The following is a 20,178-nucleotide window of genomic DNA, read 5'->3' on the forward strand; positions in this document are numbered from 1 at the left end:
CCCACTGCAGGGGACTCAGGTTTGATCCCTAGTCGGGAAACTAAGATCCCGAAAGCCATGCCGCAAGGCCAACGAAATTCCCCAGCCAAACAAACAAGCAACAAAAATAAAAAGCCACAGTGTGACATAACTCTAGAGATCAGACAGGTAAGTTCCAGGCCAAAACCTCATAGGTACATTGGTGGATGTATTCAACGCATCTATTTTAAATAGCTTGAGAAGGCAAAAACAAGGCCCTTACGTACCTTAAAAAAAAATTTGAGCAATATTGCTTGTGCCAAAGTAAAATTTTTATTTTAATAAAGTGAACTGGTTAGTAACTAAACACAAGACTTAAAAAAAAATTTTTTTTGAAAAGAAGATTGAGAATGAGAGGACATTCTATATCCAAGTTAGAATCACAGGCAGTCAGACCTGGGAGGGACTCAGGGACTCCAGAAACATGGCTGATCCCATCACTGTTAAGAACCAGAAAGGTTAAGTGAACTGCTGCGGGTAGAAGAGATGAGACTGACGACTTCTCTCCATTATATCCTGTTGCCTCCAAGAAATTGAGAACAACTAAAAGCAATCAGATTTAAAATATGTTGAGTCCAAGAAAGTACTGAAAAATCTCATTCTGGACTTGTTAGTAAAGACTTAGAGGGGAAAGAATACAAGCCCTACAAAATTTAAAACAGCTTTCATCTATTTTGGGCTGACATGAATTCTTAAAAATGAACAGCCCTCACCACAGATTTTCTCGTTTTGTAATTCATTCACTTGATACTGTCACTCTTTTATAATGATTACTGGGCTAACTCACGAACAGCCCTAAAACAAAAGGAAAAGGGAAAGTTGTATACATAAGTAATCTAAAAGACTATGCTGTCAATAAGACATGGATAAAAAAATAAACATTCTGGTTGTCTTGAAACAACCTTCTTGGACAGAGATATGTATGACCAGAAACTGCAGCCTGCCATGCTAACCTTCCACGTGGCGGGCAACATTCTTTTGTGGACTCAGGCGGCGGCTGTCAAAGGAGTCCTTTGTTCCTGTGAGCCTTACCTGGGGTAGTACGCCGTGTAGTTCATGAAGAGCTGGGTGCCCGCAGGGTAGTACGCTGTGGAGGGCTGCAGCGCTCGAGGGTTCAGGAGCACTGAGGGCTGGTAAATGGCAGCTTCAGTAGGAATAACTGCTGCGGGAGCTGGAAATGTGTAGGAGGGAGGGGACAGGCCTAAACAAACAGAGAGAGAGACCTTGAGATATATTAGTGATATTGACACATGGAAGCACTGAGGCCATGAGGTTACCCTTCCATACACACATTTGAAAGAAAGAGACCAGTTCTGCATACCGTCCCAAGCAACTGCCTTTTGATTACACAGATAATACATAGGAGCAATCTTAAATCTCACACACTCCATCTACCTAAAGAATGGTTCTTAGTTTGAAATTTGGGGGGAAAAAACGGTTCCAAGTGGACTTTTAAGTCTTCTCAAAATTTCATGACACATTTTTTTTTTTTTAAACCCTGCTCCTAAGTGCAAGAAACCACTAAGGAAAGAAACATGGGACAGACTGACATCTCGTGTAGCTTCAAACTAAAAGCTTTCTTTTTTTTCCCTTTTGAGAGCTATACTGCCAGTATGGAGAGAATTCGACTCTACAGCACAGCATGAGGACAGTCAGGGTAAAATACTATTCATCAGGACCGTGTGCTCTGCCGAAGCATAGACTGTGACAGAGCAAAGTGACCTAAAACAAGCAGATCATCTCTGTATTGTGCACACTTCAAGGCACCCAGAAGATGGTTTTCAAAACTAATCGACATCTTCAGATCAGTGCAAAAAAAAAGAAAAAAAGTCAGATTCCTTGAAAAAGAACCCTGAAGAAATAATATGTGTAAGTCTTCCTGAGAGTCAGCTGATGAAAAGTGGATTCAGATTAGATTAGAAAGGACTGGATTTTTTGTCTTCTGGCTCTGCAAAGTCTTTGAAGACAGCAACTCACTTAAGTCAGACCACTTGCTGGTCCCTAGCTTTAATGTGTGGGATGAGCACCACTCTCCAGGACATCTGCACCCAACAGGAGAGATGACCGAGCAGTGGCCTGAATGTGGGGTCCCTGACTTCACTTTGCAAACCTAGGATCACCTAATATATTTTGCAAACAGTTGAGGCCTAATGGATAACTTTTCACATGAAAACCTCTACTGTCTTTGGCTCTTCTTAGAGGTTTCTGTATGTCTATGGAGATGAGTAAGTTAGCTGAATAAGGGTACACAAATCCGAGACCTGAGAGTGCCCTGGGGGCCTAGTGGTTAGTATTCTGGCTTTCACTACTGTGGCCTGGGTCAGTCCCTGGCTGGGGAACTGAGATCCCGCAAGCCAAGCAGTTCAGCCAAAAACAAACAAACAAAACCAAAAAACCCCAACCCCTCCAAACAAACCAAAAACCCAAGACTAACATATTGATCTCATATTCAATTTTGGGGTGCCTCCTTCATATCCATCAAAAACTGTTACATGTTAGATACCAAGTGTGTAGATAATTTTAAAATTATGATCCCTGGCCTGAAAAGTCCAGAGAAAGGGCAAACAGACCTGAGATGCCTAAGTCATAAAGAGAGGGTCATCTAAAGTGAGTTGGCAGAAAAAAATAAGTGCAGTAGAACAAGCATCCCTGGAGAGAGAAATGGCAACCCACTCCAGTATTCTTGCCTGGAGAATTTCCACGGACACAGGAGCCTAGCAGGCTACAGTCCAAGGGGTAGCAAGAGTCGGACATGACTAAGCAACTAAACTACCAGAACAAGCATAATAGCATGCACAAATTGGTTCTAATTTTTTTAAATTAGCAAACTCTCCCACTAAAATGACAAACAGCTGAATTTTAATTAAAATCTTTAGAAGGTAGTAAAAATATGGAAGTTAAGTTTTTATGTAAAAATGCATTTAAATTTTGAAAAATTATTATTTTAGGGTTTGTGATGGGGGAAAGAGAAATGCAAGTCTTATGAAGCCTGTAATGACCATTTTTTCCACTAGGAAGAGAGAAGTAAAAATGTATCACAGTAAAAGAACTGGGGTTATACATGATGGAGAAATTCCCTTATCTTACAGTGCTTGATAGATTATCAATAAAGGAAACTGTAAAAGTTACTGATATTATCAGTGGTTTATGGACAGGAAACACACAACAGATTGCATTAAGATATCCACTTCAGCCCAATAAGAATGTTTTAAACTTTATAGTCATTAGTGATCAATTCTTAGATATTCACCAACAGCAAGCAGCAGATAAATGGAATATTAGCATTTAGGAATTCCAAGGGCAATAAGGATTAAGCCCTACCAAATGTTCTATGAAAAATAGTTTATCAAATAGGTTTATTGGTATGGATTCCTCTTTACTAGAAAGTGATGTCTTAACACTCCACATTTTACTGGAATCAAGCACACCATCCAGTTCACTTTCTTAGTTATCTTTGGACTATACTTTGAGTGCTACATTCTTTAAACATACCCAACATACTTCCGAAGAAAAAGTCTTATTCAAAACTGAAAACTTTGTCAGGAAATTCAAGTTTTGAACATCAGATCCCCAAATGTTCCTTAGTCGTGAACCAGAAGTTGGTCTCCATGCTAAAGGGCTTATTCCTCTCAAACAGGATTCCAGATGGCTTGCACCCAGGTGCCAATGAGCAACAGCACGGCTTGATTTAAGCACTGATCCTGTGATCCAATGGTAACTTTGGCTAATTTATTTACGCATTTTAGTTTTTACTAACCTGCTCATTCCAGATATCCTGGAGAGCAAGAGAGATGCTCCTCAGGTTATCCTTCCCCCAAAATACTTAATGCTCAAAAAATTAAAAATGCAAAATGGGCATCAAATCACCCTTTGCTTTAAAAAAAAAAAACAACCCACAATATGTTGCAGGAAAAAAACAAAAAGGATCTGTTATATTTATTTTACCTTTAAATGCGTATTAAAATATCTACATAGCCAGGTTGCCTCCCAGAGTCAGTGCTTATCTTGAGCACACTAAGCTTCAGAAATCAAGTGCTTATCACTGGAAAAGCAAGAATATAATTTGAAAGGAGGTATATGTAGCATCTCTAATTATGGGTGTCCACAACCAAGGTCTTAAATGATTACCAGATACTACCGATTCCAGATGGGAAAGCCTTATGTAACCACCTCACCTGCCTTAGAAAGAACCAGGGGCACAGAAAGTTATGAAAGCAGCTTAAGCACCTACCAGCATATAGCGTAGAATAGCGCCAAGACCCAAGAAAAACTTACATGGTAACTTACATGGCGGTGGGGATAAGCCATTTCGATTTAAAGTGCCCCCCATTAACACAAAGTTCATCTCCTCAGCTGAACACTGAAAGACTTCAACATATCTGTCCTTCATGGTTTTTTTATGACACTTCTGTGCAGCCATAAATGCTCTGTCCGCAGACTTCATCTGGATAAAGGCATCTCCTGACGGGCGGCCCTGAGCGCGTAAGGAAGAATAAAAACAAAAGGAGACTGTCTCCTTCAACAAGGAAGTGGTTGCTTACAAAACATGCACAGTGACAATCACCCATGGTACAGACATTTTAGCCACAAAATCTGGGTGACAGTAAGATCTACTGAAACCTGACTTATGTTTCATCACCTAATCAACAGAATTGCCCACAAAACCTTGAAGAAATAAGTTTTGAGAGCTCATAGCTGAAAGTGATCCTTTTTGGGTTTTTATCAACTAGAATTAGATTTAAGGGTTTTTGAAAGGGTGTCCTTGTGACTGCGGTTTCAAACTATAGGATTGTACACTGGGTTTTTCCCTTTCTGAAAAATCTGATTAAATCTCACTCAACTGAGAAAAGCTAGTAACAGAACCAGTATTAGAGCCTTACCCATCCTCCTACGTGAAAATGAACAAATCAGTGTTCTCTATGGGCTCTCCAGTCTGTCCCTCACTGACCTGTAACATCCCTTTTCCTCCTCCCTGAAGCCTGCCTAGATTGGGGTGTGGCCTGTAGACAGGGAAGGAGGGGAGGAGCTGGGGTTGCAGAGCACGGCGAAGGGTGGCCAGAGTTGGAGCACCAGCACTGCGGTGGGAGCCCTTCTCTCACCTCTTCCTTTGCATCTCCATTTTAAACCTTGGCCAACAGGTATTTACAGACATTTCCTCTGTTACTAACAGCTTGCTAAAAATCCTATTTAAAACAAAGCTGGTGGATCTCTGCAACACAGGACCAGAATAACTTAGTCTTATTTAGCATAGACATTTTATGGCAGAGAAAGAAAGATACCACTGGCTTATAAGACTCCTTTTTTTATTTTATGGGTTTCTTTAAAGTCTCTAAGGGACTAGTTATGGCAAATGATTACCATGCAAGTTACCATCAGAGTTACCATACCAGGGAAATTAAGGACACCAGGGAAACCCAGTCCAAGATGGAAAACTAACATCTTCGAGGCAGCTAAGAGCTTGTCCATCATCAAAGCAGCACTTCTCCCAGGTGCAATCACAGAAGGTCACCAGGGTCAATGAGAGGCAAATCTGTCCACGGTTGTTAATCAAAGAGTAACAATAGCCCCTAGATTACTAGAAATGGTGACTCAGAACCCAAACAATTCTCTGGTGATGCTGAATTGTGGGGAATTTGATTCAAAAGGCCTCCCATCAGTGAAACATGCCGAAAGGAGTCCTAGTTGGATAAAAGTTACATAGCTCAAAAGTGACGTGAGAGTGAGCATGAGTTAGCGTGGCGCATCAACCAGGACTCAGTATCTTCTGGTCCCTATACCCAGCGGCATGCACTTTCCAGTCAGACAGGACTATGGCTATGAATGTGACCCATCTTCACAAGAAAACAGAAAGTGGGAAACTAGCAGTTTAGAAAAAGTGGGTATTTCTAATACAAACCTATATTCAGGCTATAATGTACAGAAAACATCTTTTCAAAAATTAATACAACTTGGCTTTTTAATAAACAGTTTCAAAACGTTCATTAGAATTACATGCTATATGGGTATTTAGTGTTCTGTATGATAACACAACATACTGGCAAAGGGCCCAGCAACTAATATAATTAATTTTATTTAAAGAGCAAGAGACACCAAGCCGAGACCTATTTTTAATACGCTTAGAATATATATTGCATACTATACGAATCTGGTTAGATTTTCCACAGAGGATTCTCAACAACTATGGCGCTAATGGTAAAGACCCGCATGCCAAAGCAGGAGACGTAAGAGATGCAGGTTTGACCCCTGGCTCGGGAAGATCGCCTGAAGGAGGGCATGGCAACTTGCTCCAGTGTTCTTGACTGGAGAATCCCATGGACATAGGAGCTTGGTGGGCTGAAGTTGGGTGGGTTGCAAAGAGTTGGACACGACTGAAATGACTTAGCACGCACGCAAATACACTAATACATTTGAATGTCTTTTATGATCACATACTGTTCCAAGTGGTATAGACACAAGTTCTTTCTGAGTTTACACTCTACTAAATGTGATTTGATAGCTACATGAAATAAGCCATTTCTAAATCATCTATGAATACAAAATACTTGGGAGCACAGACATGTTCACTGCTTTTAAATGTTGTCTATGATTGCTTTCTCACTCCAGCAGAATTCAGTAGTTGCAGTAGTAAAATGCTGATAACGTCTTTTTCTCCGACCTGATGCTATTGATGACTTGGTGGATGTATGTGATAATGAAATCAGAGCTGAATCTGAATTACTGTACCAACTCCAGCATTCTTTCTGGAGCTCATCTTAAAAGATCTCTTGCATTTATAGTTAAATTTTTCCTGCAAAACTTACTATACAAACAGATGAACAATTGTTACTTGTTTACTGAAGAGTGTCTTTAATAAGAAGCAGCAAATCAGTTTTCCAGTCAGTGATTTTCTTACCTGGTGGTTCAATACCATGTGGACCCCATGAGTTCGGATATCGGTGGAAAACTCCCCCAGGAAGTCGAGGATATCCTCAATTGTGGCCGCATAGGGAAGACCTCGAAGGCGTATACAGTCTCTAATGTTTGTAGGGGGCACAAACTGCTGAGGTAGTACAGGAATAATGGGAGGGGTTGGAAGTGGAATGAGAGGAGCCGAGGAGAATCGATTCAGCACCTGTGCTCAAAGCAAAACAGAAGTCATTTAGAGCTTTGCTACTGCGATGCTGCCCGCAGACCAGGGCTGGCGTCCCTGGGGAACGGCTAGACGTGCATCCTCTCAGCTCCACCCCAACCCAGTCCGCATGGCTCTGCAGTTTAACAAGATCCCCGGGTGATCAACCAGCATTGTAAAGTTTGAGAAGCACTCATAGAGAAAGTCGTTCATGCTTTTCAGCTGGGAGATCGTGAGCCCACTTTTGTTAGAGGCATTCTGAGGTATATGCAACACATAACACAATGAACTTAGATTAAGGACTTTCCCCCCCCCCCCCTCCCTCCCCATACCAACCCTCTGGGTCATCCCAGTGCACCAGCCCCGAGCACCCTGTGTATCATGCATCGAACCTGGACTGGCAATTCGTTTCACATATGATAATATACATGCTTCAATGCCATTCTCCCAAATCATCCCACCCTCACCCTCTCCCACAGACAAATGCATCACTATCTGCTTTGAGAAAGTACTCTTAAAGTCTGCTGCTTTTCAGGACATATTGTTAAAATGTGGACTTATGGACAACCTATTAGATTTCATTTCATTAAATAGTACTCTCAATATTATCTTCATATTCCACCTCCAAACCCAAGACTATAAAGAAAACGACCCAGTAAAGGAACCACAGGTCAAATAGTGACTCAATTACATTAAAATATGTCACATTTATAATGATATGTAAAGCAGAATGCCTGGATAACATAAACCTGAAAAAAAAATCCATTAGTGAAAATAAAAATTCAATTTCCATATGAATTTGAGACAGTGGCAAAAGAGAGGATCCTATCTTTTAAATTCATGGAATTCAACTCTCTTGAGAATGGATGAGAGGTCAGGTACATTTTGGAATGGAGAAAGAATTGCTCCCAGGCAAAACTCGTGTTACAAGGTTGTTGTCTACTTTTGTTGTAGTTTAGAGTATGCCTAAATGCCATGTGTGGAATCCCCAAGATTTCTGAGCCACTTACCACTGTAGCCTTTATCAGCTCATGTGGTGGTGGTCTATTTGCTAAGTCGTGTCTGACTCTTGGGACCCCATGGACTGTAGCCCACCAGGCTCTTCTGCCCATAGGATTCTCCAGGCAAGAATACTGGAGTAGGTTGCCATTTCCTTCTCCAGGGGATCTTCCCAACCCAGGAATCGAACCCAGGTCTCCTGCATTGCAGGCAGATTCTTTACTGACTGAGCTATGAGAGAAGCCCAACTATTTACCAGCTCATAACTAAAAATATAAGACAATCCATGAACTACCCCCAGACTGCCCTAACTTCCTCACTTACAGCCTATCCAATTGCTAGGTGAATAAGAGGTGACAATAATAAAAAGTAAACATAACACAGCCAAAGAGAAAGCAAGACTTTAAGAAAATACACAAACAATCCAGACACAGTACAAACATTAGGGGGAAGAACATGAATAGAAAACAAATGTGGTTATAAACAAACTTGGGACAGGAAATGGTCTAGCACCTATAGTACCTGCCAAATAGAAGGTGAGTAAAAAGTTCCTAAGTGATTATTAGTAACAAAGAAAGCAGAAAGTCTAAGACTACTTCAGTACATATTAAAATAAATTATTAGAGATGGGAGGCAGGAAAGAGAAAACTCCCCCCTACACTCAAAACCACCTATGGCAGAGTCATAGAGATAGTACACTCTCCATCCAAGCCAACAAACAAACAGTAGCTGGAGAAGACAATGGCACCCAACTCCAGTACTCTTGCCTGGAAAATCCCATGGACGGAGGAGCCTGGTGGGCTGCAATTCATGGGGTCATTGATGGTCAGACACAACTGAGCGACTTCACTTTGACTTTTCACTTTCATGCACTGGAGAAGGAAATGGTAATCCACTCCAGTGTTCTTGCCTGGAGAATCCCAGGGACGGGGGAGCCTACTGGGCTGCCATCTATGGGGTCACACAGTCGGACACGACTGAAGTGACTTAGCAGCAGTAGCAGCAGCAGCAGACAAGGCTCTGGGGTAATACATTCTAGGGGATGATTTCCATGAAACAGTTCTTTTTAATTAAAGATCTAAAATAAAAATTTCATTCCCCACCCTCTAGTTTGGGCAGGATGTTTTAAGCCTTGAGCATGCTCAGCATATTTTAGAGATTCAGAATTTATGATACTCACTTTCAATAAGTACAATTGATTATACTACAAGTATGCTCAAAATTTAAGATTCAAGAGCACCAGTACAATAGAACACAGAGTAAATGTAGCATTTCGCTTACATTTATTTGAGCACAAAAATAAGTCTGATATTCTGGCAGATGATGATTCTATTTAACTTTGGAGAATTATTTTAAATCATTACAATGGGCTTTGCAGAAGCTAGACAAAATCATTTTAGGAACTCACTGAAATAACGGTAGAGTCAGTGTCTGAACTGCTTGCAAAAAAGACCAAAGAAAATCACTGAAATGACTATATCCTACTATCGAATCAAGTAGAATAAGTTGAAGAGCCATATGAAACAGTCTACATGATCTCAGGTGCAAAGCTAACTGACCCCTGAAGTGAAATGATCAGCTTGTAAGTCAAGAAGAACAGCTGAAAGGCTTGAGACCCTAGAGACGGTTTTATGCTCAGATCTTGGCATGTTTTCAGGAATTGACTGCTCCGTCCGTGTCTCAAAAGGAGTGCTCAATTCTGAAAGGGATGAACAGCAGCAGGACAAAAGGACACTTTGCACTCTCCCAGCAGCAAGAAACTGATCAAGCCTTTTGGGAAATAAATTTGGCAAGACATTAAAACCTTATTTCCCTATATCCAGTTCTAAAGAAATCAATCAGAAACTGACCGTTTTATTAGCATGTTTACCTAGAAATTTCTAATGATAGGAAAAAAAAAACCTGGCACAATAGACTTTCTAAATGAATTATATGCTGCTGTTAGACAGAATTAAAGACTCAATTTTTTTGTGTGTATATTAAGATAATAGTGGCTCTCATTTAGTTACAGAATAAGATTTTTTTCATGTGCTTATACTTTCTGTAATTTCCAAATTTTATTTCCAAGTTTTATTTTAGCACACCGAATAATGTAGGATCCAAAATAATGAATAGAAACTATACTCAATGTCTTGTAATACCTTATAATGGAAAAAATCTGAAAAAGAATATATATAACTGAATTGCTTTGCTATATACCTAAAACATTGCAAATGAACTATATTTCAATTAAAAAATAAATTAAACAAAAAGAGGATAGAAATAAGGCAAAGCCACCAACCTGTTGAACTTCAGCTGCTGTGCTCCTGAAGAGTTCGATATATCTTTTACCCAACAAGTCTTTATGCTTCCTCAGTGCATTCTGTGCATATTCCTCGCAAGCAAAGAGGACAAAAGCATCCCCTGTGGGCCTACCATCCGGGTAGGTAACAAAGAGGATGCCTTCCTTCCCCCCGGTGATGGGGCAATGCTGTCCAAAGAAGGCCACCACTTCATCAGCCGTGGCCGTGAAGGGGAGCCCCCGCATGCGGACAATGACTTGGTTTTCCTTGGAGAGAAACTGGGCCACCTCATTGGATGTACCTGGGAACACAAACAGCAGGAAGCACAGGGAGAAATGGTTAAGACATCAACTTCACCAAAATTAAAATGGTGAAATCTTTGGCAATGTCCTGAATTTATAATTAAGACCTGTACTACCCAAAGAATTCATAGTAACATTCCAGGAATCAGAACTAGCTTCCCATTAATTTGAAACTTTCCCCTCTACCCTTTTCAAAAAATACCTCTCTTAATTTAGGAAAGTAGCAGTTAAATCATGGACCAACAATCATATTCTTGAAGAAGTAACTAGTCATGGTGGTTAAGGGCACAGACCCTGAAGCTAGAATGCCTGGGTGCAACTGTGGCTTTATCATATTCCAGGCTGTGACCTCAGTCAAGTCTAATATCTGTGCCTCAGTTTGCTCATCTGTAAAATGGGAGTAAAATTACCTACCTCATAAATTATGAGAATAAGTGATTACATACAAAGCACTTAGTGATTTTTGTTATTGTTTTCCTAATTACTTATTAGGAAAGGTCCAAACATACTCAAGTAGAGAGGATAATGAACACACATGGCAGCTAGTTTCAACATTTATCAATACTCTGCTGAACATGGCATTTTGTACAATGCTGCCTTGTAGCAAATACTCAAACACTCAGTCAACTTTGCCACCTGCGATGCACAATGTTACCTAATATGGAACCTCAGGACCATAGCACTTCCAAATATACTTTATCCCCAATGAATATCAAACACTGGAAACCCTATTAAACTTGAAGTTTTTAATTTGGAAGCCTTGGTTTATTTCAAGAAATAAGTGCAAGAAATATATCAGCAAATTGTATTAACAGAATGTTGTTACTACAAGTTTTACAGTTGTAAATATTTTTATCAGGGATAAATAATAAAATAATAATGAAGGGGTATAAAAGTTCTCTGTATTTAAATGAAAGCCACCTTAGCATATTTTGGTACTATGTGTCAAAAACCCCTTAAGATGTCCATATTCTTTTATCTAGTTATCCCATTTTTAGGAATTTATCCTAATGAGTGGCACATACAGAGATACAAAAATATTCATTGCAACATACTTATAGAGTGAAAAGTTGGGCAATTGGAGCTTGTTTCCAATATGATTGTTTTCATAAAAAATTATGGTAAATATAATTGCATGTGCGTGCTAAGTCATGTCCAACTCTTTGTGACCCCATGGACTGTAGCCCACCAGGCTCCTCTGTCCATGAGATTTTCTGGGCAAGAATACTGCAGTCGGTTGCCATTCCCTTCTCCAGGGGATCTTCCTGACCCAGGGATCAACCCCTTATCTTGTGCCTGTCCTTATTGGCAGGTGGATTCTTTATCACTAGCCCCACCTGGGAAGCCCAGCAATGAGCACTGAGGAACATTGAGATATTTAAGATATTCATAATATACTAAAAGGAGAAAGGAGATTAAAGCAATGAGCAAAGAAAAACATCTGTTGGACAAACCACAGTTGACATTTTTTATGTATCTATTATTTTTAGGTTTTACAGTTACAAATCACTCCAGAATTAGATAAAGACTTCCTATTCCTACTTCTTTTTGACCATGTTACTTCAAACATCACATATTCTAAAATACTAGAAGCCAGAAAGCTACCATGTTCCTGGCCACTGATGAGTTATGAAATTGAGAGAAAAATTAGAAGCAGATATGCAACAATTCCAGGTATTTGGGTACAGCCGTTATGGCTGTTTGAAAGTTTTCAGACTCTTTAATTTCTTTCATGAACTACTCTTTCCCTTTGTACATGACTTTACATGTACCCTTTGGCCTTTGTATAAGTATGTTTAATTGCTATTTAACTACATTTGGTTGACTTAAGCCTTAGGACAAGTGTTACACAGTACACTACCTGATACCACTGGATATTTCTTCCTCCTATCAAAAGAATAAAAGTCAACTCCTATGTTTCATTGGGAGTAAAAAAACATTCACGATTATATTTATCTGCCTTTGGTATATAAGCAAAATTTTAGATCCTTCTCAATAAAGCCACATTGTATGAAAAGGTACTCACCGCCAGCAATTTTAAGAAAATCTTCACCTGTTGCTTTGTAAACCTAAGGAAAGATAAAGGGAAATGAAATGCAGTTTCTGAGCCTTCTGATGTGCACACTCGTTCAAGACGCCAGGCTTGTCAGGCATCACCTGTCAGGCTGAGGACGTACCTCGATGTACCGGCTCCCCATGTGGTGCTTGTGTCTCTGCAGAGCTAGGTCTCTGTGCTCCTCGCTCACAAACCTAACCAGGGCTTCTCCGTTCCTCCGACCCTGGGCATTCAGACAAAGTGCTGCACCGCCCCTTTGAAAAATAACCGAACAGAAAACAATGGGGGGAGAAAAAATAACAGTGAGGAGGGAAATGACACAACATCTGTTTATCCCCTTGGGACTGTTAAGTCAAATAGAGATTAAGGAAAACCAACTTGGCAATATTGAGTCCTTTGAAGAATCTTGCAATATCTTGATCCGAAGACTGCCATGGTAAACCTCGCGCCCTGACTACTGTGTTGTCATCAATAAGTTCCATCTTGCTGCTGTGGATCAAGCAGAACTTCAGCTCACGTGATTAATGCTAGGCAGTCTGACCTACTACCCCTCCTAAGACAACTGGCCTATCTGCACTTGAGCTATTCTTCATTTGGAGTTCAGACAGACTTGTCACACTGCCCACTGTACTTCATAACTTCAGAAATTCTCTGGGTATATAGTTCAAAGTATTCTTTACGTGGGTAACTTCACAAAGGCAACTGCCTATGCAAGTTCAGCACAGCCTGCTCACCCAGCAAACCACCTATCAGCTAAGTTGCTGCTTCCTTGTTCTCACAAGAACCCGAGATCAATTCAGAGGAAGAACAATCCTCCCAACACCCTGATGGCCTGTAACTTCCTAGAGCTGAGAAGCATAGGTTTAAACTCATTCTCTCATCTGGCCAGTACACCAGTAGGGTTTAGATCCAGCTTGACCGCAAAAACTTAAGATTCCCATAAAGCTGGTAATTAACCCACATCAGTAATGCGTGCACGTGGTCAGAAGCCTGCCATTAAAATATCTCCCCTATCAAACAAGGAGGCATCACAGAGTGTTTATGAAAATGCTTGGGAGTTCCCATACCTTAATGAGTCATTTGTAAATCACCTATTCTATATTTTGACATCTTTTGATGTTCTATTCCTCCCATATTTTTATTTTCAGTACTCTGAGGATGTTTTCTTAATGAGTCACTTTTCCCACAACTAAATAGGCCTCAGTGTCTCTCTAATGGGCAAAGATGTCAGAAGTTTCTGTTCACTTCAGGCACCAAGTAATCTCATGCAAGCCAGTGCAGTGATGAACAAATAAGTCTACCTGTGATCACAAACAGAGATGCCACCATTTCATACTTCTCCCCAATTATTTCCTGTGCTTTAAAGTAGGAGCTGATAGAACAGACTTAGAATTACCTCAGTAAAAACCTTGTGAACTCTTTTAAGCCCTGTGATTTTTCCCCCTTGGAAATTTTCCAGTGAGGATGGACAGTTCAGAGAGGCTAAAATCAAAATCACAGATAGGAACACAAGATGTCCCTAAGGTCATAGTGACTAAGGATACAAATATTTCATTAAATGTTAATCCCAACATGTAAGCTCACTTTAAATCACAATCTCCTTTAATGAATGATGTAATAGTAGAAAATGGATAGCCAAAAGGGTCAGTAAAGTCACTAAAATATAAGGGGAGTTAAATACCACAATATGAATACAAACACATTGAAAGACTCCAATGGAGTAGTAAGCAAGTACTTACCAAGTGCCACTTTCAAATTTGTAATTTACTCTCTCTGGATCTGAAAACCTGTGATCTAAAATGAGAACATACAAGTCATCCGTTTAGCTGGAGAGAAAGCTGTGAGTGTGTGGGTGTGTGTGTGTGGGTGGGGCAGAACAGGACTCAGAAGCATAGGTGACAGAAAGTGGATGGGATCAGATTCTAGGTCCCCATTGTTTTAACACCAATACTTACTATAAGGGTCTGAAATCATTGCTAAGATTATATTTCCCATATCTTCAACTTGAGATGCTCCATACCGGGAGGCTGAACTATTCTTCTCAAAATTTAAACCTGGGAAATTCAGTTAAGGAAATCTTTTGGGGAGGTAAAATGAGCTTGCTTTTAACCCCAAATTAAACTGTCATGGAACCAAGAAGTAAAATGCATCTGGATTGAAAATTCTGTGAAATCTCAGAATAGTTGCTTCCCATCAGTCTGGACTTCACCCACAGTTCCTGAAGTATCCAATTGCCCCTTTGGACTAAGATGGCCAAATCAATTCTGTCCTGAGGAATAATACCAGGAATAAAATGTTTATTGAGGGGTAGCGAATGCATGAATAATGAGCACTTTACTGTCAAACCATGAAGTATACAGTGAAATTAACAGAATCCCTACCTTACCTTTACAGCACACACAGGCAAAACCATGCTGACCTAAAGATACGGTTACATCTACCAAAATCAAAAGGCATTAAATGGCTTCAAGCCTAATGTTCAAAAACTTTTCAGATTACTGACAACATTGTTATCTCTGATACTATTTTTATCCTGAACTCCTTTTTACAAGATTTTTGTAGTCCCATAACACAGCTATCTTGGATGGCAACAAATGCTTGTCTTTTCAGAGTAGATGTATAGAAACAACTCAAGTACTCAGGGCCAACAGTGACCAATGTGACTTCTGATCAAGTGAGTACACTGTCTGGATAAGCCAGGAAACACGGCTTTTAGGAAATGCATGGCTCAAGTTGTGTCGAAGATGCAACCAAAAGAAGTTTCTGCCAGGTTTTATGAATTTGCAGTCTAAAGCATGTGACTTTGTCAAAATAGTTGCCTTAGGAAGCCAACAGTCATTAAAATGGTTCGTTTCTTTTATTTTCAAGTTTCAGTGCTATAGTTACTTTGTCATGAATTCACTGTTATAAGCTTTATAGTGTAGTACAATGCACACGACAAATAACTATAGGACTACCTTTTCTCGAGTTTAAAATGAAAACAGCCATCTGCGTGGTGGTGGTTAAAATGTTTTATAAAAATGTTTTCTGACTGGTATTTTGTAATATGGGTAAAAAATGAAGACAAATATTAATAAAAAGTAGGTACCATTTAACTGTGAACAAAGAGGATACAACGTAAAAACAACTCAGAGATCTCTTTCCCACCAAGAATTATAGTCAGTCTTCTGAATGGGTAATATTCTTTTCTATTCTCAATTCAAAATCCTTTTCTATTTCATTCCCATCAGCTTCCTCTTTCCCTTCTCCAATAAAGAGACATTGCATTGCTTTTCCCCACACTAGGCAAATTCATTTTTCTGTTGTCTCTCAACCAATTACATTTCTCTGTAGTTAAAAAAAAATACTACATGTAGAAAGGCAACCATATGTTCCTTGGCAAATTACTTAACCCCACTAAACTTCATGCTATTTGTAAAGCCAAAGCTGTGATCACCTTTACCTTCCTGGACTTTTGTGAAGATTAAATGAGATAAAACAAGCTGAGGACACAAAGCAGGCATTTAATACTTGAAGCTCCCCAATTTTAGGTGACCAAGTTTCATAACCCACGATAAAGACACTTTAAGAGGGTCACATTTATGACTAAAAAAACATCTGAGCTCACCAGATGCCTATTTGTATACTCATAGGATAATCAAGCTAAAATGGTAGATAATTTCTGCATTCCCCCTGTAGCCTCACCCTTTACATTAATCACCGAGTGATGAAATAAATGTGCTGCCCACTGAAGGATTAGAAAATCAATCCCCAGGAGATGTTCAAGCAACCGAGTAATGACCTCTGACCCGGGTCATTAAAATGATTGTCCTTGGTCAATCTATGACAAAGGAGGCGAGACTACACGATGTTGGAAACAGTCTCTTCAACAGATGGTGCTGGGAAAACTGGACAACTACTTGTAAAAAAATGAAATTAGATTATTCTTTAACACCATACACAAAAAGAAGCCCCAAATGGATTAACAACCTAAATACAAGGCCAGACACAATAAAACTCTTAAGAGGAAAACATTGGCAGAACACTTTCTGACATAAACTTCAGCAGTATCGTTTTTCGACCCATCTACCAGAATAATGGAAATAAAAACAAAAGTAAAGAAACGGGACCTACTTCAACTCAAAAGCTTCTGCACAGCAAAGGAAACAACAAAACAAAAAGGCAACCCACAGACTGGGAGAGAATATTTGCAAATGATACGACTGTCAACAGACTGGTTTCCAAAATTTACAAACAGCTCATGATGCTTAACAACATCAAAACAAACAAGTCAATCAACAAATGGGCAGAAGACCTAAGTAGACATTTCGCCAAAGGAGACATACAGATGGCCGAGACACACGAAAAGATGTTCAGCATCACTAATGATTACAGAAATGTGAATCAAAACTACAAAACCACAATGAGATATCACCTCACACCAGCCAGAATGGGTATCATCAAAAAATCCAGAAACAATAAATGCTGGAGAGGGTGTGGAGAGAAGGACCCTCCTACACTGTTGGTGGGAATGTAAATTGATACAGCCACTAGGGAGAACAGTAGGGAGATTCCTCAAAAAAAAAACTAAGAAACAGTGCTACCACATGACCCTGCAATCCCACTCTTGGGCCCATGTTCGTGCTTGTGTGTCCTGAGTCGCTTCAGTTGCGTCTGACTCTGTGTGACCCTATGGACTGTAGCCTACCAGGCTCCTCTGTCCATGGGATTCTCCAGGCGAGAATACTGGAGTGGGTTGCCATTCTCTTCTCCAGGGGAGCTCCCTGACCCAGGGATCAAACCCGAGTCCGTCTCCTGCATTGGCAGGCGGGTTCTTTACCACTAGCGCCACCTGGGAAGCCCCCAAACAGAACGTGCTTGCGTGTGCTCAGTTGAAGTGCTGAGCACGTATATTTGAAGAAAAACATGATCTGAAAGGATACATGCACCCCAACGTTCACTGGAGCACTGCTGACAATAGCAACCTGATAGCCTGGAAGCAGCCTAAATGCTCCTTAACAGAGGAATGGACAAAGAGGATGTGGCACATTTATACAGTGGAATATCACTCAACCACTAAAAGAATTAACTAATGCCATTTGCAGCAACATGGATGGGCCTAGAGACTGTCATACTGAATGAAGTAAGAGAAGGAGAACTACTATATGACATCCCTTATATACAGAATCTAAAAAGAAATGATACAAATGAACTTATAAAACAGAAAGACTCACACACTGAGAGAATGAACTTACAGTTGCCTGGACACACTGCTATATTTAAAATGGATAACCAACAAGGGCCTACTTTATAGCATAGGGAACTCTGCTCCATGTTACGTGGAAGTCTGGATGGGAGGGCAGTTTGGGGGAGAATGGATCCATGTATGTGTATGGCCGAGTCCCTTCCCTGCTACCCGGGACTATCACAACATTGTTTGTCTACGCCCCAATGCAAAATAAGCTTTTAAAAAATGATCATCATTGGCAGACTGTACTGTATGTATTAATTCTGGGTCATTTTCAAAGAATGTAATGACAGGACAGAAAAACTGGAGCCAAAGGATGAAGATGCTTTAGGAAGACAACTGCCCTAAGTTTTCTGGGGAGACGGGAGGGACTTTAAGAGCCTTTACAGAACTAAGAAATAAGAGCTGTGACTAGCCATAATGTATCATGTAAACTATGCCACCAATTGTCTGGAACCCTGCAATTCTTATAACACTTTCCCTCTTGTAAGGGCCTACAATGAAGTAAAGAGAAGCATATCCAAGAAACAGACCAATGCCATCCACCATAAAGGCAGGGTTTCTCAACCTCAGCATCAGTGGTATATAGGGCAGATAAATCTTTGTTGGGGGTGGGAATGGTGTCTTGGGTACTATAGGATTTTTAGTACCATGCCAACCTCTACCTACTCCCAGTTTTAACAATTAAAAATGTCTCCCCCTGCCCAGAAGTCTCCAGATTTTTGCCAAGTGTCCCCAGGTGGGCAAAATCTAGCCCCGGTTGAAAAACATCATTAAAAGCTAACAGCTCCAAAGAGTGGCAACTTAACCCCTTACTACTGATCCAGAGAAAAGTTTTATATGTAGGAGATCATTACTGGACAGAAAGTTTGAAGATATGTGACCAAGGAAACACTGCATAAGGCAGTTAGATGCTGTGGCAAAACTCCGATCAGCAGAGACACACACACACACCCTATACCTTAAAGAACATGGATGGAAACACAGCAAAGGGCAGCCCTTGACCCTCACTCAATTTTGGGGCAGCCCCGAGAAAAGTATGGCTTTCCTGTTTTTAAAGGGATTGTAAAGAAACAATGAGAAGAGATTGTATGTGGCCTCCAAAATCTAAAACATGGCCTCTCTAGCCCTCGAGTGAATAGGATTGCTAACTTCTGATTTGGAAAAATAAAATTGCCAAAAATAGAGAATGCTGCAGAAATATTTGCCACATTGTAACTTTCTATCCCAAAACAGAATTTTGGGGGGAAATTAAACTTTGAAGGAATTGGATGGGGAGAGTATGCTCCACTCAAACCAGTTTTTTCTCTTCTGTAAATGACAAGAGGCATAAGCCTTTTCACCTTTGCTCAGGTAACTCCCCTATAAAATCCTCTTATCTTCATAATCCCTTAACCAAATTAGACCACGGGTCACTCCCACTCAGCCCCAAAGCCTCCTTTAACTGCTGGAGGTCACAACCATCAATCTGAGTTGATTAGATACTATTTCTATACAATATTGACTCTCGTCAACTCTACTTTGCATTTCCTGAGCACAGGTTCCCTTTCCTCTGATCTCTTTCCATCTACCACAGCACCTATTAACTTCTAAGATTCTACTGACATAAATGGTGATATTTATTACACACCATTTTGTGCCAAACACTATTTCCTCCTATACGTTTGCAGTACCCCTGCCAGGTGGATAACAGTGAAACCAAACAGATGATGAAAGTAGGATGGAGAGCAGTTCTGTAACTCACTCAAGTTTTCCAGCTGGCAGGTGATGGAGCTGGAATTATCATACAGTTCTGACTTGACTATGTGTATGCAATTCGCCGCCCTGAGATAAGCAGCTCTGTTTAATTTGTTTTGAGCAACAGTTTGTGAGAAGCTTTCTAAATGCATATATGACATGTATATGTATGGCTGAGTCCCTTCACTGTTAACCTGAAACTACCACAACACTGCTGATAGGCTATGCTCCAATACGAAATTAAAAGTTTAAAGTAGGAAAACCAACAAACAGAAAAGAGTACTGACTAAATTCTCTAGCAGGGGTCATGATCCCGTCTGAACTACAGTCTGAACCTGAGAATACTCGGATTACATGTAAGCAGACATCCTCTCAGTTGTACTAAAGCTGAGAAGGCATTTTATCTAGTTTAAGTCTAAAACCAACCTATGGAAACTACTTTTGGAATA

The 20,178-nt window shown here is 40.2% G+C and overlaps 1 protein-coding gene across 5 annotated transcripts in view; it reads right to left on the reverse strand.

Moving 5' to 3' along the window:
- ESRP1 (epithelial splicing regulatory protein 1) overlaps positions 1–20,178 on the reverse strand; it is a 58,220-nt gene that overhangs the window by 24,472 nt on the left and 13,570 nt on the right. For 3 of the 5 annotated variants that reach the window (XM_055546645.1, XM_055546644.1, XM_055546642.1), the window contains exons 5-13: positions 14,721–14,819; positions 14,505–14,559; positions 13,144–13,254; positions 12,887–13,019; positions 12,736–12,778; positions 10,407–10,708; positions 6,911–7,129; positions 4,294–4,492; positions 1,051–1,219 (exon numbers count right to left, since the gene is read on the reverse strand). In XM_055546645.1, the coding sequence (XP_055402620.1) occupies positions 1,051–1,219; positions 4,294–4,492; positions 6,911–7,129; positions 10,407–10,708; positions 12,736–12,778; positions 12,887–13,019; positions 13,144–13,254; positions 14,505–14,559; positions 14,721–14,819 (1,330 nt within the window). Of the gene's footprint in view, positions 1–268; positions 562–1,050; positions 1,220–4,293; positions 4,493–6,910; positions 7,130–10,406; positions 10,709–12,735; positions 12,779–12,886; positions 13,020–13,143; positions 13,255–14,504; positions 14,560–14,720; positions 14,820–20,178 lie in introns of those variants that run through there. The other 2 variants (XM_055546643.1, XM_055546640.1) reach the window with 2 other exon arrangements.

Source organism: Bubalus kerabau, chromosome 14 (genome assembly GCF_029407905.1).
Source record: "Bubalus kerabau isolate K-KA32 ecotype Philippines breed swamp buffalo chromosome 14, PCC_UOA_SB_1v2, whole genome shotgun sequence".
NCBI classification, from domain to species: domain Eukaryota; kingdom Metazoa; phylum Chordata; class Mammalia; order Artiodactyla; family Bovidae; genus Bubalus; species Bubalus kerabau.